The sequence below is a fragment of the Hypanus sabinus genome, chromosome 30 (assembly GCF_030144855.1).
Source record: "Hypanus sabinus isolate sHypSab1 chromosome 30, sHypSab1.hap1, whole genome shotgun sequence".
Taxonomy (NCBI): domain Eukaryota; kingdom Metazoa; phylum Chordata; class Chondrichthyes; order Myliobatiformes; family Dasyatidae; genus Hypanus; species Hypanus sabinus.
This window is the reverse complement of record NC_082735.1, coordinates 10,649,838-10,676,545: the sequence shown is the minus strand read 5'-3', so window position 1 is coordinate 10,676,545 and position 26,708 is coordinate 10,649,838. Positions and strand designations below refer to the sequence as shown.

The 26,708-nt window shown below is 44.1% G+C and overlaps 1 protein-coding gene across 1 annotated transcript in view; it reads right to left on the bottom strand.

Annotated features, from left to right (window-relative positions):
* The window catches only part of LOC132383326 (CD2-associated protein-like), a 128,474-nt gene that overhangs the window by 24,958 nt on the left and 76,808 nt on the right, over window positions 1-26,708 (bottom strand). The window contains exons 13-14 of the mRNA XM_059954229.1: window positions 9,803-9,920; window positions 4,943-5,013 (exon numbers count right to left, since the gene is read on the bottom strand). Coding sequence (XP_059810212.1) covers window positions 4,943-5,013; window positions 9,803-9,920 — 189 coding nt within the window. The remainder of the gene's footprint in view (window positions 1-4,942; window positions 5,014-9,802; window positions 9,921-26,708) is intronic.

Genomic DNA, 26,708 nt, shown 5'->3' with positions numbered 1-26,708 from the left:
ACAGTCCTTCCAGGTGAGGCGACACATCACCTGTGAACCTGCTGAGTATGGCCATTGTGTCGGGCACTCACAATGCGGCCTTCTCTACATTGGTGAGACCTGTCGTAAATCGGAGGACAGCTTTGTCGAGCACCTCCGGTTCATCTGCCACAAGCAGAACTTCCTGGTGGCCAAACATTTTAATTCCAATTCCCATTCTGACAGGTCGGTCCGTGTGCCAAGATGAGGTCACCCTCGGGGTGGAGGAGTAACGACCTTTTATTTCATCCGGGTAGCCTCCAACCCTCCCCCCTCCCTTTCTCTATTCCCCACTTTGACCCTTTACCTCTGCTCACCTGCCCATTGCTCCCCCCATGTCCCTTCCTCCTTCTCAATGGTCCATTCTCCTCTCCTATCAGAATCCAGCCCTTGACCTTTCCTACCCACCTGGCTTTACTTATCACTTTTCAACTAGCGCCTCCTTCCCCTTCCCTCCCCCCCCCCCCCCCCCACCCCTACCTTTTTACTCTGGCATCTTCCACCTTCCTTCCCAGTCCTGAAGAAGAGTTTAGGCCCAAAACATTGAATAATTCTTCATCTCCATAGATGCTGCCTGACCTGCTGAGCTCCTTCAGCATTTTATGTGCGCTACACTTACGTGTAATAAATAAAGCTAATCTTTATCTCTTTGTAATGAACTCAGGTTGCGACTGAGAAGGCAATAATGCATCCTTTGCTCAGGTGTCCCTCTGCTGGTTTCCTTGGTTACGGCGATAACATGACCACAGAGCAGCACAATGGCGTAGTGGTTAGCACAAAACTTTACAGTACCAGAGACTCAGGGTTCAATTCCCACCACTGCCTGTAAGGAGTTTGTATGTCCTCCCTGTACCCACATGGGTTTCCTCCGGTTGCTCCAGTTTCCTCCTACCTTCCAACGATGTACCGGTTAGTAGGTTCATTGGTCATTGTAAATTGTCCTGTGATTAGGCTAAAATTAAATCAGAGGAATACTGCATGGCATTGTTCGAAAAGCCTATCCCACTCTGTATTTCAATAAATAAATAAACCATGGGAACATAATTAACACATTCTTCTCCATCTTCAATCATGGCTGATTTAATATCCCACTTTACCCTATTCTCCTGCTTTCTCTCTGTAACCTTTAACACCCATATTAATCAAGAACCTATCAAGCTCTGCTTTAAGTATAGATTCAAAGTACATTTATTATCAAAGAAAGTATAAATTATGCAACCGTAAGATTTGACTGCTTACAGGCAAGGCAAGAAACCCTAAACAAGCTAACTAAGAAAAAATAAAGACCAAACCCCAATGCTCAGAGAAAGAGAAAAAAAAACACACAAATCATTTAAATTATAGTGAAGAGCAAGAACAACAGCATTCCGAACCAAATTGAGTCCTAAGATCCAAATCCCCGGAGCAGTCCGGAGTAGACCCAAAGCCTCAGTATTCAGTTCATCATATCTATACCTAATACACCCAATAACTTGGCCTCAACAGCCATCTGTGGCAATGAATTCCAAGGATTCACCACACTCTGACAAAAGAAATTCCTCCTCATCTCTGTTCTTCTAGGCCCTCTGGTCCTAAGTCCCTTTGCACCTCTGATTCTGACTTGGCCCCCGTTTAGAAAATAGTTTACACTTCATATCTTCTTCCTAAGTGCATGACCACGTGCTTCCATACACTGTATTCCATCAGCCTCTTCTTTGCCCATTCTCCTAATCAGTCAAAGTCTAAGTCTTTCTGCAGAGTCCCTTCTTCCTTCGCACTACCTGCCCCTCCACCTATCCGTATCATTCCCCAACTTGGCCATAGAGCTATCAATGCCATCATGAAAATCATTGACATATAATGTGAAGAGAAGCAGTCCCAACATCAAACCCCTGCAGAACACCACTAGTCACCGGCAGCCAGAAAAGGATCCTTTCGTTCCTGCTCTTTGCCTCCTGCCAGTCAGGAAATCTTCTATCCATGCTATCCTGTAATACCATGAGCTCTTACCTTGTTTAGCAGCCTCATATTCAGCACCTTCTGAAAATCCAAGTAAACAACATCCGCTGACTCTCCTTTTTCTATCCTGACAGAATTTTTATTTCCTTAGAGAACTTCAACAGATATGTCAAACAATATTTCCTCTTAAGGAAACCATGTTGACATTGGCTTATTGTATCATTTGCCTGCAATTACTCAGAAACCTAATCCTTCATGCTAACTGCCCTGTAACTTCCTTTCTTTTATCTCCCTCCCTCTTAAAAAGTGGAATGACAGTTACAATTTTCCAGCCCTCCGAACCAATCTAGAATCCAGCTGTTCTTGAAAGATCACCACTAATGCCTTTATAATCCATCTGGTCCAAGTGGCCTATCTACCTCAGACCTTTCAGCTTCCCAAATGCCTCCTCCTAACTAATAGCATTCATTTCTGCCCCCTGATGCTCTCATATTTCTGGCATACAGCCAGTGTGTTCCCCAGTTCATCTGCCATTTATTTGTCCCCTATTACTACCACTACAGCATCACTTTCTAGTGGTCCGATGTCCACTCTCTTTTATATTTTTGCCAAACTTACCTTCATATTTCATCCTTTCTCTCCTTATTGCTTTTTAAGTTGCCTTCGATTGGTTTTTAAAAGCTTCTCAATCATCAAGTTTAATTAGTTAATTAATTTGCATTAATTTATTTTCTATTATATGTCCTCTCTATTGATTTTATGCTGTCTTTGACTTCTCCTGTCCACCTTTCCTGTAGGGTTGTAACTAACCTGTTGGGTTGTAACTAACCTGCGCCTTCTGAATTTCTCCCAGAAACTCTAGCCATTGCTGTTCTGCCACCATCCCTGCCAGTGTCCTCTTCCAATCAGCTTTGGCCAGCTCCTCTCTCATCCCTTTACTCCACGTAATACTGAAATCTCTGATTTAGCTTCTTCTTCTCAATCTGCAGGGTGAATTCTATAATATTATGATCACTGCCTCTTAAGAGTTCCTTTGCCTTAAGCTCGCTCATCAAATCTGATTCATTACACAACACAAATCCAGACTTTTCTTTTCCTGAGCAGGCTCAACCACACACTGTTCTAAAAAGCCATTCTACAAATTCCCCCAGCAGCAACCTAATTTTTCCAATCTACCTGCATATTGAAATCCCACATAATTATCGCAATATTTCCCTTCTAACATGCCTTTTCTAAATCCCATTGTAATTAGTACCCCAAATCTTACCTACTGTTTGAGTGCTTTTACCCTTGTAGTTTCTGAACTCTACCCATAAGGATTCTACTTCTGCCGATCTCATGTCACCTCTTTCTAAGGACTTGTTTTCATTTTTTTTGCCAAGAATCACCCCACCCCCTCTGCCTACCTGCTTATTCTTTCAATACAATGTGCATCCTTAGAGGTTAAGCTCCCAACTACAATCTTCTTTCATCCATGACTCAATGATGCCCACAAAGTCATACCTGCTTATCTCTAACTGACAACCTCATGATCATCGACATTATTCTGTATACTGCATGAATTCAGATCTCACACCTTCAGTCCTGTATTCATTGCCGTTTTTGATTTTGCCCCCGTGTTACCAGAAGTTAAATTCTTATCCCTTTCTAAAAGTTTTGTTGTTTTATTTATTCTGGGGACTTTCATGATCTTTCCTGCATTCTCCTTCCCTTCTACTTTATCCTCACTTTTCTAAACTATTAAACAGCTGTACCTGCTCTATAGCTTAAAGACATACTTCTACCCTTCCCATTGACTGCCATTTTGCCCTGTACTTGACCACTGCCTCATTACATACTACACCCTCTGCCAAATTAGTTTAAACTTTCCCCATCAACTCCAGCAAGCCTGCTCACAAGGACTTTGGTCCCCCTTGAGCTCAGGTGAAACTTGTCTTTTTTGCACAGCTGATACTTTCCCCAGAAGGGATTCCAATGATCCAGAAATCTGAAACCCTGCCGCATACACCACTTTCTCAGCCGCGCTCTCATTTGCTAAATCGTCCTTCACTTACCCTTACTAGTGTGTGGCACGGCCAGCAATTCAGAGAATACTACCCTTGGAGTCCTGCTTTTTAGCTTTCTATCTAGCTCCCTTCAGGACCTCGTCTCTTTTCCAACCCATGTCATTGGTACCAAAATGGACAATGTCTTCTAGCTGTGACACCCTCCCTTCGTAGAATGCTGTGGATCCAATCTGAGACATCCCTGGCCCTGGTACCTTGGAGACAATATCTAGGTGTCTCTTTAACATCCACAGAATATCCTTTCAGCTCCTCTAACCACTGAATTCCTTCTCAATATTGAATTCCTGCCCCCTTTCCATCTGAGCCATTGAACCAAGCACAATGCCAAAGATCTGGTTGCTGTGGATTTCCGTTGGTACGTCACCCCCCTCAAAAGCATCCAAAGCTATATACATTATTTAGAGGAATGGTCATGGGGGTACTCTGCACTGTCTATTCCCCTTCGCCCTTCTGGCTGACACACAGCTACCTGTCTCCTGCAACTTAGGTATGACTACCTCCCTGTAGCTCCTACGTATCACCGCCTCATTGTTACGTATGTGCCAAAGGTCATCCAGCTGCGGCTCCAGTTCTCTGCCATGGCTTGTAAGGAGCTGCAGCTTGATGTATTTGCCATGGAGACTGCAGGTCTCCTGAGGTCCCAAATCTCACATTAAGAACACATCTCCAACCCTGGACCCATTCTCACTGTACTAATAGACAAAGAAAGAGGAAAACTTACCAAGAGCCCTTGCCTACACCTTTTGAGCCAAGGCCTGAAACTGACCACTCTAATCACTGTCCACTCCTACGATGGTCACTCCACTCATACCTAACTTCTTTTCATTGGCCTTTGCCAAGTGGCTAATAAATCGCGATGGCTGAAGCCCACTGAATAAGTTGAGCATTGCATTGTACCATGTCTGCTGCTATCCTCTTACCTGAATCAATGCTCCTTTCTCTGGCTGGTTTGCTGAGTTCCCGAGGAGTCGGCGCCTGTTCCCCACCAACTCTGCAAAGAAAACATTGCAAATCACCATCTGTCCAACACCTTACCAGCTGAGCTCTTTTCAAACACAAATTAAAGCCTCAATATATAAATATTCTTCTAAAAGACTTTCTGTCTCAGTACATGTGCCTAGAAATTGAATAGTATGACAGTCCAAATTTGCCTTCCTCACAGCCCAACATTACCAGTCGCAGTTCCCCCAACCATCACCATTCAGATTTCTGTTTCTCCGGACAAATATAGTCTGATTCTGATTCTGTTCTCCTCCACCACCCACTCTCAGCCCATCGCAAACCTCTTACAGGCAGTGATGAGAACTGAACTTCCAGCACAGCGATCACTGAATGGAGTTCAATTCCGGCCATTGCCTGTAAGGACATTCTCCCTATGACCACATGGGTTTCCTCCAAGTGCTCTGGTTTCTTCCCACATTCCAAAGAGACGTACAGTTAGGATTAGTGAGTTGTGGCCAGGTTATGCTGCCATTATGAAGCATGGTGACACTTGCCCAGTGAGATCCTCTCTAAATTGATTTAATGTGAACAACACATTTCACTCTATGTCTCGATATGCAGTATATGTGACAAATAAAGCTATTTTTATATCTTTATAGTCACCGCTGAAATCACTGAGCCCAAGCACCACTTCCTTCCAATTCAAACCCCTTATACTTCTCACTCCACCATCCAAATGGCCAATCCCAGAACTGCTTCACACCCGCATCCAAACTGTTGGACTCCGGCGCCTGATTGCCTCATCCTCAGCCACTCACACCCCACCCTCCCTCATCCGGAGCCACCAACCGTCATGAACCTGGCTGGCTGCAAAGTGCATCTTCAAAGCTTCAATGCCTTCAGCCTTTTGGGGAGATCCAGTTTTTGCTCATCAGCAAAGGACATCAAAACATACAGAATGCAAAGGAGAATTGGGGGGGCGGGGTTTGACGGAGGTATACAAAATTATGAGGGTTAATGCAAGTAGTTCTTCTCCACTGAGGTTGGGTGACACTAGAGGTTAAAGGTTAAGGGTGAAAGGTGAACTTGAAGGGGAACTTCTTCACTCAGAGGGTGCTGAGAGTGCCACTGGTAGTGATAGATGAGGGTTCAATTTCAGCATTTAAGAGAAATTTGGATAAGTACACGGATGGGAGGAATACGGGGGGCTATGGTCCAGATGCACGTCGAAGGGATTAGGCAGAATAATAGATCAGCGTGGACTAAATGGGCTGAATGGCCTGCTAGTGCACTGTACTGCTCTGTGTCTTCATGCACAGCTTGTTCCCAGCAGAGGCATTCAGCAGGAAAACCTCAAACTCAAAGGAGAACTGTTTCTCACCAGACTTTAAGGCTTGACTTTCTTTTAAGATTGCTGATTAAAAAAAAGCACCTTGCAAAATTTTCATCAACACCCTACCCTTGAATCAGTTTTGATAAGAGAATTGGGGCATGTGGAGCCAGGTGAGAAACGTTAGAGAACTCTTGTGTTATATAGTCTGCTGCCTTTCCTCCAGTGGAGTCGGGCAGAGGCGGAATGCACTCTGCCCTCGTTCCTACATCTGCAAACATACGTCCTTCCCTACATCGTCACTGGATTAAAAGCAGAAAATGTAGGAAATACCCAGTGTATCGTATCTATAAACCCTTACTGAGCATATGGTCTTCCCTCAGACATAACTGGGCCTCTTTTAACTAATTCTCAATCAGTAGGACTAAATCGATCATGAGTAAGTTTCTAGGGAAGGGAAATGTGGCTAACAATCCAACGGGCTCGGAATCTTTAGGTATATTTATGAAAAGGGACTTAGAGTGATAACATGGGAGAGAGTATTGAGAACATAGGCAGGGTTGCAGACATTAAGACCTTCACCAGTTCCCCTGCCTCAAATATAATTCACCATCATTCTCCAACCTCATTAGGTGCACTCACCACGAGCCTCACGGCCAAACCAGTTGCCACGATTACATCAAGCCTCATGCTTTCGAAAACCACTGTTTTGATAGCGCTTGGGTCAGAGCCTCAATGGCCAGAAAAGACCTGACTAGCATCACCACAAACCACTGCTCGGACAAGAATAGCTCTTGCTGACTACCTCTCAGTCGATGAAGAAAAAACTGACTGAGGAGAACTGACAGCACACAAAACGATATATCAATTCATAATCTACTCCTTTCTATAACATGGATTTGGGGCCCAGAGCAGTTAGAGTTAAACTGGTATTGTAATTGTTTTATATTGTCACGTGTACCAAGATGCAATGAACATCTTGTCATGCATACTGTTGATACAGATCAAATCATTACACAATGCCTTGAGCTAGGATAAGGTAAAGCAACAGCAATGCTGCATTAAGTGCAAATGCTACCTAAAAAGTGCAGTGCAGTTAAGTGATAACTGATGTTCTTGTAAAGTAAAGATCATAAAGAATAAAGTGCAAGATAGTGAGGCGGATTGTGAGGTCAAGAGTCCACCTGTTGTACTAGAAGACTGTTCAAGAGTCTGATAGTAGTGGGATAGAAGCTGTCCTTCAGCCTGGTGGTGTGTGCTTTCAGCTTTTAGTATCTTCTACCAGATAGGAGAGGTGAGGAGAGAGAATGTCCAGAGTTGGGGGTCGTTAATTATGCTGGCTGCTTCACTAGGCAGTGAGAAGTTTAGACGGAGTCCATAGAGGGGTGGCTGGTTTCTCTGATGTACTGAGCTGTGTCCACAACTTTCTGTGGCTTCTTGTGGTCACGTGCAGAGCAATTGCCATACAATGTTGCTGTGAATCCAGGGAGACTTCTTCCTATCACAAACAAGAGGAAATCTGCAGATGCTGGAAATGCAAGCAACACACACAAAATGCTGGAGGAACTCAGCAGACCAGGCAGCATCTACGGAAAGAAGTAAACAGTCGATGTTTTGGGCCGAAACCCTTCAGCAGAACTGGATCAAAAAATCTGAAGAGTAGATTTGAAAGGTGGTGGGAAGGGGGGAGAGAAACACCAAGTGAGGGGTAAAACTTGGAGGGGGAGGGATGAAGCAAAGAGCTAGGAAGTCGAATGGTGAAAGAACAAGAAGGTCATGGAAGAAAGAGTTCTTTCTATGATACACCGATAAATATTGGTAAGGGTCAACAGGGACATGCCTAATTTATTTAGCTTCCTGAGGAAGTCGAAACATTGTTAAGTTTTCTTGGCCACAATATCAACATGGTTGGACCAGGACAGGCAACCTAATGATGTTCACACTAGGAACTTGAAGCTCTCAACCCTCTCAACGTCAGCACCATTGATGTGGACAGGAGCATGCATGCTGCCTCCCTTTTTGAAGTCAGGGACCAGCTTTTGTTCTTCTCACATTGACGAAAAGGTTGCTGTCATGACTCCATGTCACTAAGCTCTGTCCCCTTCCTGCACCGGGGCTCAGCGGCCCACCCATCGATCGACTTGTAACTAAAGTTACAGCGGCATCTGCCATGCGTCATGAGCAGGACTTGCAGATCAATGTTGTGGTGCTCCTGCTGTTGACTGATTGTGGTCCGTTGGTCAGGAAGTCGAGGAAAGGCATTAACTCCCAGGGTCCTGAGGAACACCAGACACATCTCAGGACATTTTCCACCTGTGAAATGAGAAGCCCTGGACAGCAATTCTTAGTTCATCACATTCAGACGAGTGTAGGGCAACTAGGAAATGTGTCTGGGCCCATCATAGCACACTTGGTCCCTGGCTACACCTGTGGTAAAAAGCTGGAGCAACATGGTCCTCTCATATGAATAATCGTCCTTGTGCATCTATAGATGTGTGCACTTTGTTGGTTGGTTGGTTTACCTTCTTCAGTAGGTCTACTTCTTTGTAAAGGAGGATTGCAGCAGTTGAAGTAGCAAGTAAGGCTTAAAATAGCCAGGTTTCCTTCCAAAGATCTGTAGTTGGGAGATGAATTTGCCCCTCTGGATTGTCCCTAGTGTAGAGCACGTGGTAGAATCCAGAGGAGTTGATAGAAACGTGAGGAGAATAGTTTGTACGGAATATTATTCGGGAATGGAATTGTTCTAGGAGCCAGCATGGATTCGACAGCCTGAATGGTCTTCTGTCAAATTGAAAAATGGGAATAACCCTTAGGGATTTTTGAGCAATGTCTTTATTCTCTTCAGACACTGAGACCCACACAACGTTCAAACCAACATCATCAGCTACCAATACAAGTCAACAAGCCCTTTGCTAATGGAGCTGTGAGATGTTGGGGGGGGGGGGGGAGCAGTAGTCAACGCCCTGTTTGGTCCACAACAACATGGGAAGGTGTAAAAGGGCAGGGCTGCAGGACAACGTAAATAGAGATTGCCATCAAGAGTAACACACACAAAATGCTCCAGGAACTCAGCAAATCAGACAGCATCAATGGAGGGGAATAAACAGCCCAAAGAACTTGGTCCAAAATGTTGACTGTCTTCCATAGATGCTGCCTGACTTGCTGAGCTCCTCCAACAGGTTGTGTTCGCTGTTCATGTTTTCCAGCATCTACAGAACCCCATGTGTTTATGATAAGCTGCCTTTGAAAATATTAAGCAAGGATGATGTGTGAGGTGGTCATGGTTAGCATGGTACAGCCAGGAATGACGGTTCTGTGAGCCTCCTGTTATAATGGGAAATAGTAGTTTTGGACTCTTCTTACCTTAGATTTTAAAATGCCCAGTTATCCATTAAACATTGAACTACTTTCAAAGATCATTCCCCACTATACAGATGGCATTAGCCGATAGAGAAAGAGGCCTGGAGCATTACCACACATTGTGACACTCTGCCTCTGTTCTACTTACTTAGACAGGCTTGTTAACTGTGGCTTCACTTTCACAGGAGGTGGAACCTTTCTGGGAGGCATCAGGTTGTGCTTGACAGCAGACTCTGATCGTCCAGTCTTGGGCTCTTTCTTCTCATCTGCAAAAAGACAGAGGTAATGCAGAAGAGAGGGAGAGAGGGGACACTAGACGCAGTGGACAACCCCAGTAGATTTGAAAATGAAGTGTTTCCTAACCTGAAATGACTGCTTTGGGGTCCTGAATGGAGGTGAGGGAGGAGGTGAATGAGTGTGAACATCTGCCGCTTGCGGGGATAAGTACCAGGAGGGAGATTAGTGGAGAGGGACATGAATGGCCAAGGGAATCAGGGAGGAAGCAATCCCGGTGGAAAACGGAGAACGGGAGTGAGGTAAAGACGTTTTGGTGGTAGGCTCCTGTTGAAGAATGGTGGAAGTTATGGAGAATGATGTGTTGGATGTGGAGGCTCATGGGTTGGTGGTGAGGACAAGAGAAACTCTATCCCTGTTAAGTCAGTGGGAAGATTAGGTGAGCACGGGTGTCTAGGAGATGGAGGAGAAGCCAGTGAGGGCGGCATCAATGGTGGAGGAAGGAAAAGGGGACAACTCTCACCTCTGAACAGATGTGGCAGAGACAAAGGAACTGAGAAAAGGGAATGACATTTTTACAGGAGACAGGATGGGAAAAGGTACAGTCAAGGTAGCTGTGGGAACAGGTAGGTTTATGAAACACATCAGTAGACAGTTTGTCACCAGAGATGCAGACAGAGATAAAAAAAAAAGAGGAGAGATGTGTCACAGAGACTACATTGGAGATTTAACCGCCAAAGAAGAAATATACAAAGAGATTTGGTTTCATCTCTGTTTAAATGCATCAAGTCTGGGGCTATTGCCAAGCTGTTTACCTGCAAGGTATGTTATACACTTGGACTAAACGAGGTTTGAGAGAGCACCAGGGTAGGTTACAGCAATAATGGTACTCAGAAACGTTGTTACATCTTTGCCAAGCTATGAATTGGGAGTCTATCAGACCTTCAGGGACTCAGTATCGTGGCACCAACAGACAAGATGCACCAAAGGTTGCCCTGGAGGTGAGGGAAAATGAGACAAGGGTGCAGTGATTGTGACTGACTGTGTGTGTGTGTGTGTGTGTGTGTGTGTGTGTGTGTGTGTGTGTGTGTGTGTGTGTGTGCGCGCGCGCGTGCTCAATCCACTGTCCTGTGGGATCCCTGTGCTTGTAGGTTGAGTGACCCAATGCCACACAGTGTTATAAGGCTATTAAACAGCTCCCTAATACGATTAGTTGGACTCATATTATAATCTTGCACTTTATTGTTCACTTACACTACTTTCTTCCTCTGTAGCCATTGCAATCTATTCTGCATTGTTAAATTTTACTTTGTTCTACCTCAACGTCATCTAACTTTTAATTATAGAGATAATATTTAGAGACGCACTGGCCCAATGAGTGTGTGACGCCCAATTGACCTACTAAGCAATTCATCTTTGGAGTGTGAAGGAAGCTGGAACACGTGGTCACAGTAAAGATTCCTTACAGTCAACGGCAGAACTGAACACAGTTTGCTGCTCCCGTATTAGCTTCACATCAACCATTACACTACCATGCTGTGCATTTGTATCTGTATGAACAATATGGAAGAAAAGCTTTTCACTGTATCTCGGCACAGGTGACGGTAATAAACCAACACCAACTCCAGTTCCCTGTTGCTGTTCCATGTGCGTTTGCAAGCTGGCCGCACAGAGCACCCCTGCAAGGGTGACGCTGGCAGCTGAGAGATCGAGCTCTGACCTACCCACAGCCCACTAAGGGCCAGCTTGGCTTACTGCAGAAACCCACTAACACCCCCTGGCAACTTCACAGCTGAAGGTTTCAATCCTTACGTTCTTTCCACAATGAGTGTTAGTTTAACCCTCAATAATACTCTAATGCCATTAAAAGGTTGTAAATCAATTTCTACCCTAAAATGTTTACATAGTAGCTGACACGATTTCAAATGATTTTGATGTGCTTTGGAAATAAATTGATCATTGGTCAGAAACAGGCCCTTCGGCTCAACTCATCTATGTCAGCCAAGATGTCCATCTAGTCTGCTTGTATTTGATCCATATCCCTCTAAACCTTTCCTATCCATGTACTTGTCAAACTGTCTTTTAAGAGATGTTGTTGGACATGCCTCAGCCACTTCTTAAGACCATAGACATAGGAGCAGAATTAGGCCATTCAACTCATCAAACCCGCTCCACCATTCCATCATGGGTGATTTATTATCCCTCTCATCACATTCTTCTGCCTTTTCCCCGTAACCTTTGACACCATGATTAATCTTCGCTTTAAATATGCTCAATGACTTGGCCTCCACAGCTGTCTGCGGCAACGGAGACCGTTTGGTACAAGTTCTCTGAGCATCAAAGGAACATATTTTCTGATCATCAGTTGTTAATGAAGGATAAATATTGGCCAGAGAGAGCATTTCTGATCTTTAGTGTGATTGGTGGACAGCTAAGGTAGCAAGATGGTCAGAACCGATTGGATACATCTCACTGGGCAACACTGGTCACACCCTTGGCTCAAAGTGTGCCCCTAGACCACAGCCTTATTATTGTTGAGAAAACCTCTTGCAGAGCTGAAAGATTGAGCACCAAATGGCACTGAGGGCAGAAAGTAATGACTTCCTGCATAGAAATCAGGACAGGAACATTAGGGGTGAACTCTGAATACAGCACACACAGGAGATTGATCTGCAACCCCAGCTACCCCAGAGGAATCTTAATGGGTTGGTAATTCTTAGAAGGGCTCAGGAGGGGAAAGATGTAGAGATACGTAGATATATAGAGCAAGGGATAGATAAACAGGAAAAGAGATAAAGGGAGAGGGGGATAGAAAAAGAGAAAGAGAATGAGAGAGGGGTGATAGAGGAATAGAGAAAGAAAGATAGCTGAAAGAGAAAGAGGGGGAAGAGTGGAGAGAGAAAGAGGGGGGAGACAGCAAGAGAAGGGAGAAAGAAGAGGTGAAGAGCACAAAGAAGAGAAGGAGAGAGAACGAAAGAGAGAGTGAGAGAAAATCAGAGAGATGGGGAGAAAGGGGAGAGAGAGGGTGGTGAAAGATAAAAGGAGATCGCGCAAGAGAAACGAGGAATAGACTGAGTAAGAGCAAGAGCGAGAGACAGAGAGAGCAATAGATAGCAGAAGGTTGAATTTAAGAGGCTGTGCAAAGTAAGAACATGTACAAAGGAGAGACAGCTCACAAGGGAGCTGTAACCGCTTATCAACCCCGTAGAAGCATTAGTAAGTTTGAAAATGTCAAAAGTAAATGAAAGGTTATTGGCGTCACAGAACTAGATCTGTTACAGTTGTTGATAGATGGATGAATCAGTGGGGATTTTTACTACATCTTGCCAGTTAACACGGTCAGACAAAACACATTCAGAGTTTGCCCACGCTCTGCCAAATTTGACAGGTTTCCTGTCAGCATCCTAGCAGTTTAAAATTTTCACCTCCATTCCCAAAGCATTGGGAGAGGTGCCTTGATGGTTCAGGGCACATTAATATTAGGAAAAAACAAGATATTGGGCCCCTTAAAAAACATTATGGCTTTCCTAGGGTCTGATGGGACTTAATGCAGGATAATGAAGGGGGCTAGGAGGAGATTGCTAGGGTCTTGACAGAATCATTGTATCCCAGAAGACTGTAGAACAGCCAATGTTGTTCCTTAAACAAAAGGACAAGAAGAATAATGAAGGAAATTATAGACAGTTGACTCTTACATCAATGAAAGGGAAATTATTGAAGAAAACACTTAAGGACAAAATTGACTCATATTTGAAAAAGTATAAATTCATTAGGTAGAGTTACTGTAATTTTGTGTGGGAGAGTCTTTGTCTCACAAATTTGTTTTTTTTCTAGGAAGGTGATAAATAAAGATGTCTCATGAGGGTAGGGCACTGGATGCTAACCACTTGAAGTTCAGTAAAGTAGTTGACAAAGTCCTTCATTATAGGCTGGTCCAGAAGATTAAAATGCATGGGAATTCACAACGAACGCAAAATTGGCTTGGTCATAGGGAGAGAGAGTAGTGATGGAAGGGTATATTTCTGCTGGGACTCTATGACCAGTGTTGCTCCAGATGAAGTGGCCTGGTTAGTTAAGTTTGTGAATGTCACCAAAATTGTCAGAGTTGTGAACAGTGAGGAAGACTGTCAAATGATACAGAAGCATTTGCATCAGCTGAAAATTTGGATGGAGAAATGGTAGGCAGATCAAATGTGTACAAGAATGAGGTGGTGCATTTTGAGGGTTGAGATATAAAATAAAAGTGTACAATAAATGGCAGGAGCTCACAGGTGAGAGAGTGATCTTAGTGAGCAAGACTAAAGGTAGCCAAACAAGTGGATAGACGGATAAAGTGCTTGGCAAGTTTGACGTCATTGATGAGGTTATTGAGTATGAAAGTTGGGAAGTCATGTTGCTGCTCTAGATAACTTTGGCTAGGCCTCATTTGTGTACAATTCTGATTGTTGTAGTACAGGAAGAATGTAGAGGCTTTGGAGAAGGTGTAAAAGAGGTTTACCAGGATTGGAGTTTAGTAGAAATAAATGGAGTACAGTACAGTAGAAATAGAAATAAGGAGAAGTTGGACATAATGGGTTCTCTCTGGAGAGTTGGAGGATGAGGGGTGACCTGATTATGAGTGGCCTAGATAGGGTGAATATGAACTTTCTCCTAGGGTGGAAATATCAAGTTCTAGAGGGCACAGCTTTAAGGTGACAGGCAGGAAGTTGGCGTGGCATGGCAGCGTAGCGTTTAGTGTAACATTATTACAGTAACACCACTGCGTGTAAAGGGTTTGTACATTCTCCCCATGAGCACATGGTTCCCTCCCACATTCCAAAAACGTACAGGTTAGTAGGTTAATTGGTCACATGGGTGTAACTGGCTGCCATGGGCTTGTTGGGCCGGTAGGGCCTGTTAATGTTTTGTATCTCTAAATTTAAAAAAAATATAAAATAGAATAAATCAGATTTACAGGGCACATTTATTTTCTACACCGAGCACGGTGGGTGCCCGGGCCATGTTGTCAGACGAGGTGGTGGAAGCAACAGTTAAGAGGCACTTCGATAGGCAGTTAACGGAAGGATATTGACCATGTTCAGGCAGATAGGGATAGATAGTGCTGTACTGTTCTAAGCTTCGCCAGCTGCTTAACCAAAACCATGAAAAATTTAAAAGTCTTCAGCAGAACCCTCTCATAATTTCATATACTTTAATCATGCCCCTCCTTAAGCTCTTCTGCTCCAAGGAAACAAATCTCATTTCTCCTCATAACTACAACACTCCATCTCAGGCAACAGCCTGCTCATAAGCCAACTCACATTTAGCACCGTCATTCAAAATCCCGCTCCTTGCTACAGCATGCAATTTCTTTATTGCTATCTTACAATGAACTGGTAAGCCCTTCAGTTAATATAACCGGTCAGAATAATCCATACAATCTCACTGTCACCCACATGCTGACATAGACTTAACAACATTCAAGTTCCTGCCTTTATATAAATCCCAAGGACAGCTCTGTATATGTCACTGTTATTTTTCAAACCAAAACTTCCATATTAAGCTGATTGAACTTTCAGAACGTCGCATTAAAAAAGTGGTGTGTTGGCCTCACGACTATCAAGCTGTCAGCATTTTCTACACTCACCTTTGCAGTCACTCTTCCGAAGGCACGACCCAGGAGTCTTTGCTGTTGCCATGGGAGGGGGTTTAAGAGCTAACTTAAAATAGGAATCCAACGAGGCATTGGACTTAACAAAATCAACCACGCATGTGCTACCAAGAAATTGCTGAGCTATTGGAACCTGGTCTGCATGAAGGATGGACTAGCTGTGAAGGGGGAGCTCCGAGAAACAGGGCCACACTTTCCTTGCGTTCATACCAACAGCGTTTCAAAACCGGCATCTCAGAGTCTTCTCCTCATTTTAATGCTTCAGAAAGAGGAAAACAAGCAGGTTGTTTGAATTAAACTTCCTGTTTCAGAATCACTTAAACCCCACCTCCACTCCTACGCACATTTGGAATATACACAAAGGGGTAAGGTATTGTTCAAAGGAACCCTTTAAAGAACATCCCATTGCAAAATAAAAACCTGGCAGAACTGCAGTTCAGTTTAGCTGAGCCCACAAACTCATCCGTATACGATGTGGTTAAGCACAGCTTCCTCAGTAGAGCGAGAAAAGGCCGTGTGGTAACCACTTCATCTCTGCAAAGCAGCAGGTTCGAGTTCACCAGATCCCACGTGTGTCACTCAGAGGCAGAGGCTGCCTTGCCAAGTGGCCACAAACTCATGAGTGCCAAGCCCCAGGGATCGCTGACCTTTGTTTGCCAAACCACCCTCTGACCACACGGATTTCACCTTGTGTTAACTATATGTTCACTTTCAATATGAATTAGTGCAAGGGCACGACGTGTATATGCAGGAAGCCCTATGCAGACAAGGTGCATTCTTCTTGTACATGAGGGTCATGGTTCCTCACCAATAATTGCCTGTGCATTGCTCTCTTCTTCACTTCCCCCCCTAAGTCTGAAAATCTGCTCAGGAGCTCAGAGCAGTTTTAAGGTGGATTACATTCAACTCAGACTGGGTTGAGGCAATCCTCAGTGCAAGCTTTTAAACAGCACACAAGACCCTGGGCCCTCTTACGAAACTAAGCAGGCCGCTAGATCAGCTTAATTGCTACAGTGAGATTCCACTGAGAACGTACACATTTAACAGTCTTTGAGAAACCGCTAGCTCTTTAACATATGCTTGGATATTGCTGGGTTTGAGGACCTGGATTATTGAGAAGGTTTGAATAGGTTAGAACTTTATTCACCGGAGTGCAGGAGAATGAGGAGAGCTTGAATAGAGGTCTATAAAATTAGAGGGGTATACAGTAGATAGGCTGAGAGCTTATAGACCTTTTCCCCTCAGGATGGGCGAGACTAGAACTAGAGGTCCTAGGTTTAGGGTGAAAGGTAAAATATCAAGGGAAACATGAGGGGGAACTTCATCACTCAGGGGGTGGGTTGAGTGCGGAATGAGCTGACAGCAGAAAGAGTAGATACGGGTTCAATTGTAACATTTAACAGAAGTTTGGATAGGTACCTGGATGTGAGAGGTTGGGTGCAGGTAGGTGGGGACTAGGCAGAAGACCAGGTCAGTAGGAACTAGATGGGCCCAAGAGCCTGTTTCGGTGCTGTAGCTAAGGGGAGGAAACCAGGAAGGAGGTGCAAGATCAAGTGGCCGACTGGCAGAGGCTGGACATGGGCCGGCCGACTGGAAGACAAGCTTAACTCATTTGGAGGCATGTAGTAATAGATTTGGCAATGCTGACGGAAGTGAGTCGCTGCTCCAAGAGAAAAGGGAAGGAGGGGGAAGGGCTTGGAGCTGCTCGTACGAAGGTGGTGCCAGCTGTGGAAGAACCGGAAGAAAGGGCTTGAAACTGTTGTGGATGAAGTGAAGCCGAAGCTGGCCAGGCTGCAAAAGGGAGGGTGCATTTGTAAGCACAGGAGAAGGAAGAGAGAGAGGAAACCAACTTCTTCAAGAACCCCTTCAACTGCACCCAATGGATGTTGGAAGGTAAAAAGAGCGGGAAGCTGGAGGCCACCAAAGAGGAGCTGGGTCACCGGGGTACGTTCCACGCCTTGTTCCTCCCCCCACCAAGCTAAGTGATGTTAGAGAAGTCATCAAAAAGGCAAGGTCAATGTCAGCACCTGGTCCAAATGGAATTCCTTACAAGCTCTACAAAAACACACTGGTGGAGGTGCATCAGGCAACGATGCTAAGCAGGAAACGACATCTTCCTGTAATTCCCATTAGTCTACGACTCCCAGGTCCTAAAAGCAGTTGACCATACTAACCTACTGAGTATTGCATCACTAAAAGCCAATAAATGGTTCTGTATGTTTGATTTTTAAAGTCATTTTAAAGTAGGACTAGAAAGACACTGAGTAAAAGGCCATTTGTTGGACCAATATTAATCCACCCACATCATGAATCAAGGAGAATCTGTTAAAGTATCAGCACAGGGTTAACATGAGATTTCATCACAGCAAGGTGGTCCAGCTGGTAGTATGGGCCCACACCCTCCTTTGCCTTGCCTGTATAAATGTAGAGATTGTATGTATCTGATTCTACTATCTCCATATTCCAGATATCAACTATTCTCTGCGTTAAAAAAACTCTCAGATCTGCTTAAAAACTTCTTCTCATTTTAAACCAATGTACTCGAGCTTTTGATATCCTACCATATAAGAAAAAGCACCTTGACTATCTGCCATATCTATGCTTCTTATAAGCTTGCATACTTCTATCAGTGTCAGTACCTCCAGTTGAACCCTGTCTTTCCCCCAGTCTGTGGTTTCGTATTGTCACATGCTCCTGTCCCCGCTCCTGCTCCACTCCGGCCCCTGTATCACTGAGTACTCCGTCTCTCATTATTACCTGTATTGCTGCCACTTCTGTCTCATTGTGCTCCACCTATCATCTGCCTCTCTGTTTATTGCTCCGTGTATTCCAGTCCTGTGTTTTCACCCGTTTGTTGCCAGATTGTGCCAATGAGTTTTCCTGAGCCTTTCCAGCATTTGTATCTGAACTCTGTCTGTCTGAATATCGATCCTGCCTGTTTCCTGATTCTAGTTTTTGGATTTCTCTGGATGTTTTGATCTCAGCCTGAACTTTGACGCCGACTTTGTTTGCACCTTGGGATTTGTTACTCAATTAATATCACTGTGTGCGCAGTTCTGGTTCTGCGATTGGATCCTTGCTCCAGCACCCTGACATATCAGATCCCTCCTTCACTCCAGGGAAAACAAGCCCAGACAATCCTATATCTCCCCAGAACTAAAGTACTCAAACTCAGACATTATCCTCTTCTGCCCTTTCTCCAGTGGGATCACATCCTTCCTATAGAGGGGCAACCAGAACAACCTACTCTAAATGCAGCCTGAAGAATTGTAAATTTACAAGTCTCCATGGGTCTCCAACAATACTAGCATTCCAGAATTGGAAACAGTCCAATCCCTCACTCTGGGAGTCCATCGTGAGGACACATAATGGGCAGGAAGTGTGGGATCCTGGGGAAATAACTGGGCTCTTCCTCGCTCACCAGTCATGCTATTGAGGCACTTGCTTTCCCCATAAAACATCCTCACCTCCACTCATTTTGCTGAGCATCCCAAGGACTAGAAAATCTGGCTGACAACAGTTAAATTTGAAAACCAGATTGAATTGGAAGTTACACGCCTCGTTAAAATATTCAAACTGTCTAATTTTCTCCGTGAATGGCGAAGATTCAGAAGGTGGTCGCCACACATTCATTTCTGGTGGTAATGCTTCTGGCTGAGGTCTAACAGATGTTTTAATGAGGTATAAAAGAATGAAACTCCAGCAATATTCTATTCCTTTAATAATTCATAAAACTTCTCATCTTAATGATGTACTTCATCTACCCCCAGGTCCCCCTGTTCCAGCGCTTTCTTTAAAGCAGTAGTAAATTATTTTCAGACCTTGGACATATGCAATTGCCTTCTGGACCTTGTGACTCACATGAATTTTACTCGTGGCTTGCCATGCATGTGTTCCAGCCTGGTGGTGACTAACACTAGGGTACCAGCGGCCACAGATCCCATTGTGTGTTGCTGATCTCAGCTGTATTGTGAAAGTACAGGCACAGGGAGGAAGTAGCTCAGAGCTGGTTGCAGTCTGCTATCACTGGCTATCACGGTCTGCGACAGGGAGTAACGTACACAAAACAAATGTGGGAGGAAACCAGCAGGTCAGCCAGCATCTGTAGAGACCAAGATGCCTCCAAAGTTTTGTGCCAAGAGCCTTCATCGGGTCTCAACCCGAAACATCGATTATTTATTCTTCCCCTTCAGATGGCGCCTTCTTGCAGGTCTCCTCCAGAACTGCTAATCAAGATTTCCAACATTTGCAGAACTTGTGCTTGTAGAGGTGGCTGCAAAAGTGAGAGATTCTGCTCTCAAACGGTTCAGTGGCAGTGTGAAGGAGTACATTAGACTCAGGAAGACAGGCTGGCGTTGTGGCCGACATCTGCTGCTGTGTGATGTTTGCTGGGTCCCATGTATAAGAGGAAGCCTCATGTACACCTGCAGCTTGTCTGTGGCCACGTCGCTGAACGAGAGGAAGGTTTCTGTTGGCACTCTGTGTGGTGTGTCAGAAAATGTAGGGTAGACAGCTGGGCACGCTGGTCGAGGATGAAGACACACTTGTTAACAAGGTCTAGGTCAGCACAGAGTTCTCTAAGCGTGGGAAGAAATGGTATAAAACCAGGAAAACAGTGAGCACTCGGGGTATGGAACGGCACAGCACAGGAACAGCCCCTTGGCCCACAATATCACGCCAAACTTATAAGCTAAATACGCATAATTGAACATCCTTTCTGCCGGCACATAGTCCATGTTCCTCCATCCTCTGCATATTTATGTATCTATCTAAGAGCCTTGTTGGCCAGAAAGAATGACGATCTACAAATCAGTGAATTCACGTGATTCAAGGACGGTGGAAGCAGACGGACTAACTGACTTTGTTCTTGCCAAATGCTTGGGGTCTTCATTTTGTGAAGACACTCTATTCTCCATTTTGTGAGCTTGACATGCTGGGCTTGAACAACGCTTTAAAGAAGACACAATGATACTTCAGGCAATCTGCTGGACTGGAGATCATTTCCAAATAAGAAGTTATTTGTGAAATGTTCTTTGGTTGGCTATAACCATGCAGGTTTGTGAATGTTGGGGTTGATGCCTGCCTGAAGTGATTCGAGTTCATTGCTGATTGAGAACCAAGAGCCGTAAATTATCATCTGTCACTTGATGGGAAGAGGGCAATAAATGGATGCTGGCTTGGAGCAGAGCCAATAACAAGGCGTTAAAGTGCAGACACAGAACATGTGGCCAATGACACTGGAATGCGATATTTGAATCGATAAGGAGTGGATATAAAAGTGGATGCTTTGTGTGTGCCAGTAGCAGTAACTTCAAAGAATAACTATCACAGATACAAGCGTGAGCAACCCTGTGTGAAACACGTGGTGAGTATCCGGACTACATGAAACGCCTTGCCAGTGTAGACTCCTTTCCCTGGGTAATGCTTTGCTATTCTTTGACTATTCAGGAGAGTCAGGGATACCTAGCGGGTGTGCACACAAGTTATTTAGTGTATGAATTCACATACTTATTAGTTTAAACAATAAAGGTACTTGTCAGTAAATACAGATCTCTCTGTGCCTCGCTAATCATCGTTATAAGAAGTTTTTTTTACAACAGCACTATTGTATCTGCCTCAACCACCAGCCTTTACAGCACATTCTAGGCACCCCCCATTCAGTCGTGTGTTATGTGCCATGTTGTATGACGTGGTGATCTTGGTCTTTCTATGACCATGATTGTTCTTGGCAAACTTTCCTACAGAAGTGGCTTGCTGTTGCCTTCTTCTGGGCAGTATCTTTACGCAGCCGTTATCAATACACTTCAGAGGTCATCAGCTGCCTGGCGTCTGTGGTCACATAACCAAGCCTTGGGATATGCACCAGCTGCTCATGTGACCATCCACCACGTGCCCCCATGGCTTCAGATGACCCCGACTGGGTGGCTAAGCAGATGCTATACCTTGTCTGAGAGTGATCTGCAGGCCAGCAGAGGGAAGGAGCACCTTACACTTCCTTTGGTAGAGATGTATCTCCACCTGCCACCCAAGGCACCCTCCACTCTATGTAAAAGACTTCCTCCCCACATCTCCTTTAAAGTTTCTCCCTCTCAACCTATGGCTGGAATGTGCTGCCAAGCATCTGTGAGCTGAATAAACATTCAGGACCCTTCATCAGGTTCAGCAGTAGTTCTATTAAGGTGCAATAACACTCAATCATCAATATTCTGTTCCTTTAGTAAGTATTCCATGTGCTCTATAACTCCCTTTTCAATTTGTCACACTAGTTATTGTGTTACCAACAGGTCCATTCCCGCATAAAGGTACCACCTACTGTCAAATTATTTCAGACACTGGCTCCATCAGCACCGGGCACAGTGGTGTGGACAGTGTTCTGGTTGTGGAGATAACTTGGTATTGTGGAGAGCATGGGAGAAGGCTGTGCATTCTGTGAATTGTGAGGGGTAAGGAAAGCCAAAGTAGAGGGTAGGGTCTCGCTTGAGAGGCCATGGAAGAAGGGGGGGCAAGCTTCTCTATGAACCCAAGTGGATGTGGGAGATTGTGGAGCCAATCTTTTCAAACTGAATTTATTATTGAAGTACATACTGTATACGTTACCATATACTATCTCCAGATTCATGTTCATGCAGGCACTTACAGAAAAACAGAAGTACAATAGAATGAAAAGCGATACATAAACAGGCAAAGACTGATGAACAACCAATCAGCAAAAGAAGACTAACGGTGCAAAATATAATGTAATTAAGTGTAGTATCCTTGAAGGTGAGACTGTAGGTTGTGGAATCAGTTCAGAGTTGAGGTGAGTGAAGTTACCCACACCGGTTCAGGAGCCTGATGGTTGTAGGGTAATAACTATTCTTGAACCTGGTGGTGTGGGTCCTAAAGCTTCTGTACCTCCTGCCCCATAGTAGTAGCAAAAAGAGGATATGGCTTGGATGGTGGGGAACAACAGATGAACTAGCTGTTTGCTGAGAATAAAAATACTACTTTCCTTTTTGGTTTTATTTTAGATTTTTAAAATATAGTATCATTTATTCTATCAAAATTCCAGTCTACAGGATGAGATACAACATAAACATTGACAAAATAGAAAAGGGTTTTCGACAGGACTGAAGGTGCATTTGTATGCATGCAGTATAGGGAATAAGGTAGATGAACGTGTAGCACGGTTACAGATGGGCTTGCATGACATTGTGGGTATCATTGAGTCATAGCTGAAAGATTATATCCGGGAGCTTAACACTCAAGGATACACATTGTGTCAAAAGGACAGGGAGGTAGGCAGAGGGGGTAGGTTGGCTCTGTTAAAAATGAAATCCAATCATTAGAAAGAGGTGACATAGGGTCAAAAGATGTTGAATCATTGTGGGTAGAGCTAAGGAACTGCAGGGGTAAAAAGGCTTTGATGGGGCATATATACAGACCTCCTAACCGGTAGTAAAGATGTGGTCTACAAATTACAATGGGAGGTAGAAAATGAAGATCCCAAATGCAATGTTATGATAGTCATGGGGGATTTCAATATGCATGTAGATTTAGAAAATCAGGTTGGTGCTGGACTCCAAGAGGGGATATTTCCAGAATGTCTACGAGATGACTTTTTAGGACAGTTTGTGGTTGAGCCCATGAGGGGATCAGCTATTCTTGAATGGGTGTTGTGTAATGAGCCAGAATTGATTAGAGAGCTTGAGGTAAAGGAACCCTTAGGAAATAGTGATCATAATATGATAGAACCGGTAGTTTGAGAAAGAGAAGCTAAAGTCTGATGTATCAATATTACAATTGAGTAATGGGAATTACAGAGGCATGAGAGAAGAGCTGACCAAAATTGATTGGAAAGGAACTCCAGCAGGGATGATGGTAGAGCAGCAAATGCTGGAATTTTGGAAGCAATTTGGAAGACACAGGATATATACATCTCAAAGAGGAAGAAGAATTTTAGTGGCTGGTTGACACAACCATGGCTGACAAGAGAAGTCAAAGCAAACATGAAAGCCAAAGAAACAGCATATAATAGAACAAAATTTAATGGAAAGGTGGAGGATTGGGAAGCTTTTAAAAACCAGCCGAAGACACCTTAGAAAGTCATAAAGAAGGAAAAGATGGATTATGAAGAAAAACTAGCCTATGATGTTAAAAAGGATACCAAAAGTTTCTTCAGATGTATATATTGTAAAAGGGAAATAAGAGTAGATATCAGACTGTTGGAAACTACATCAGTCTTCACTGTGAAAGACACTCGCAGTATGTCATAAGTTCAAGAGTGTCAGGTATGAAGTTGCCAATACAAGGAAGAAGGTTCTTGGGGAACTGAAAGGTTCGAAGGTAGATAAGTCTACGCCCCAGGATTCTGAAAGAGGTGGCTGAAGAATTTGAGGAGGCATTAGTAATGATCTTTCAAGAATCTATTGCAAATATCGCTAGACTCTTCAAGAAGCAAGAGAGTCAGATGAAAGGAAATTATAGGCCAGATAGTCTGACCTCAGTGATTGGGAAGATGTTAAGGATGTGGTTTCAGGGTGTTTGGAGGCGCATGATAAAATAGGTCATTGTCATCATGATTTCCTCAAAGGAAACTCTTGTTTGACAAATCTGTTTGGAATTCCTTGAAGAAATAACTAGCAGGAGAGAAAAAGAAGAATCAGTAGATATTGTGTTCTTGGATTTCCAGAAGGCCTTTGACAAGGTGCTACACATGAGGCTGTTTAGCAAGTTAGGGCCTCTTGGTGTTACTGGAAAGATGGATAAAGCTTTGACTGTTTGGCAGGAGGCAAAGAGGGGGAGTAAAGGGAGCCATTTTTGGTTGGCTGCTAGTGACTAGTGTTGTTCCAGAGGGGCTTGTATTGGAACCGCTTCTTTTTATATTATAGTCAATGATCTTGGTGATGGAATTGACGGCTTTGGGGCAAGGTTGGAGATGGTATGAAGATAGGTGGAGGGGCAGTTAGTTTTGAGTAAGTAGAGAGTCTACAGAAAGACTTAGACAGATTAGAGAATGGGCAAAGAAGTGGCAGAAGAGATAGAGTGTTGGGAAGTGTATGGTCATGCACTTTGGTAGAAGAAATAAAAGCATAGACTATTTTCTAAATGGAGAGAAAATTCAAAAATCAGAGGTGCAAATGGACATGGAAGACCTCATTCAGGATTACCCGAAGATTAATTTACAGATTGAGTCAGTGGTGAGGAAGGCAAATGTGATGTTAACATTCCTTTTGAGAGGACTAGAAGATAAAAGCAAGGATGTAATGTTGGAACTTTATAAGGCACTGGTGAGGCCTCACCTGGAGTATTGTGAGCAGTTTTAGGCCCCTTATCTCAGAAAGGATGTGCTGAAATTAAAGAGAGTTCAAAAGAGGCTCATGAAAATGATTCTGGGATTGAAAGGCTTGCCATATGAGGAGCGTTTGATGTCTCTGGGCCTCTACTCACTGTAATTCGTGAAGTTGTTGATTCAGCGATTGTCACTCCTCAAAGTTCAAAGTACACTTATTATCAAAGCATGTATACATTATACAACTCTGAGATTTGTCTCCTAACAGGCAACTATGAAACAAGGAAATCCAAAAGAACCCATTAAAAAAGATTGTCAAACACCCAATGTACAGAGAAAGAAAAACAAATCCTCTAGACAATAAATGCAAGCAAATAGTGTTCTGAACTAAAATGAGCAAGAAGAGTCTGACCCCAGACCCTTAATGCAGTGTGGGCCCCAAAACCCTGACTTTTCCAATCTGGCACGGAGCTTACATCATCGTTCAAATGTCAGGTTCATTCTCTTTGATGTGCTCTGGGGCCTGGACTCCGCCACCTCAATTCTGCTTGTAACTCCCTTTCCAATTCGGCCCGATATTTAAATCGGTCGAAACTCGAGTCTTCCTCACTCTCGGTGACAGGCCCACTGCCCTACCTGTCCTCGCTTCGGTTCTACCACATCGAATTGCCTCCGAGTCCAAAGGGAAGTCATGGGCTATTGTTTGGGTGATCATTTGCCAGAAAAAAGAGTGATTAACGAAGTAGTTAGTTGCTTTTCCTTGTTGCATCAGCCACTAGCTAGAAGGGGCTGAGATTCACCAGCGCCATCTTAAACTTTCTGTATGGGATGTGTTCATACCTGGAATTGTTTGATGGGGTAATTCATGCGGAACTATACTCTTCACCTAACCTTGTTGCACCTGCCCATGGGCCTCTGCAGAGGTATAGTATATCACTCATGTAACTGTCCTGAGAGAAGCCAAAAGAGCAGTACAGAGAGAACTTTATTCTGTTTTCTTTGAAGTGCTGTAAGGAGATCGGGAATGTTTGATTTGATAGACAATAGACAGTAGGTGCAGGCATAGGCCATTCGGCCCTTCTAGCCAGCACTGCCATTTACTGTGATCATGGCTGATCATATACAATCAGTACCCTGTTCCTGCCCTCTCCCCATATCCCTTGACCCCTCCATCTCTCTAATTCTCTCTTGAATGCATCCAGAGACTTGGCCTCCACTGCCTTCTGGGGCAGAGCATTCCACATATCCACCACTCTCTGGGTGAAAAAGTTTTTCCTCAACTCTGTTCTAAATGGCCTACCCCTTATTCTTAAACTGTGGCCTCTAGTTTTGGACTCACCCATCAATGGGAACATGCTTCCTGCCTCTAGCATGTCCAATCCCTTAATAATCTTATATGTTTCAATCAGATCCCCCCTCATCCTTCTAAATTCCTGTGTATACAAGCCCAGCCGCTCCAATCTTTCAACATATGACAGTCCCGCCATTCTGGGAATTAACCTTGTGAACCTCAATAGCAAGAATGTCCTTCCTCAAATTTGGAGACCAAAACTGCACACAATACTCCAGGTGGGGTCTCACCAGGGCCCTGTACAGCTGCAGAAGGACCTCTTTACTCCTATACTCAATTCCTCTTGTTATAAAGGCCAGCATGCCATTAGCTTTCTCCACTGCCTGCTGTACCTGCATGCTTGCTTTCATTGACTGATGTACAAGAACACCTAGATCTCGTTGTACTTCTCCTTTTCCTAACTTGACTCCATTTAGATAGCAATCTGCCTTCCTGTTCTTGCCACCAAAGTGGATAACCTCACATTTATCCACATTAAACTGCACCTGCCTTTCATTTGCCCACTCACCTAGCCTGTCCAAGTCACCCTGCATTCTCATAACATCCTC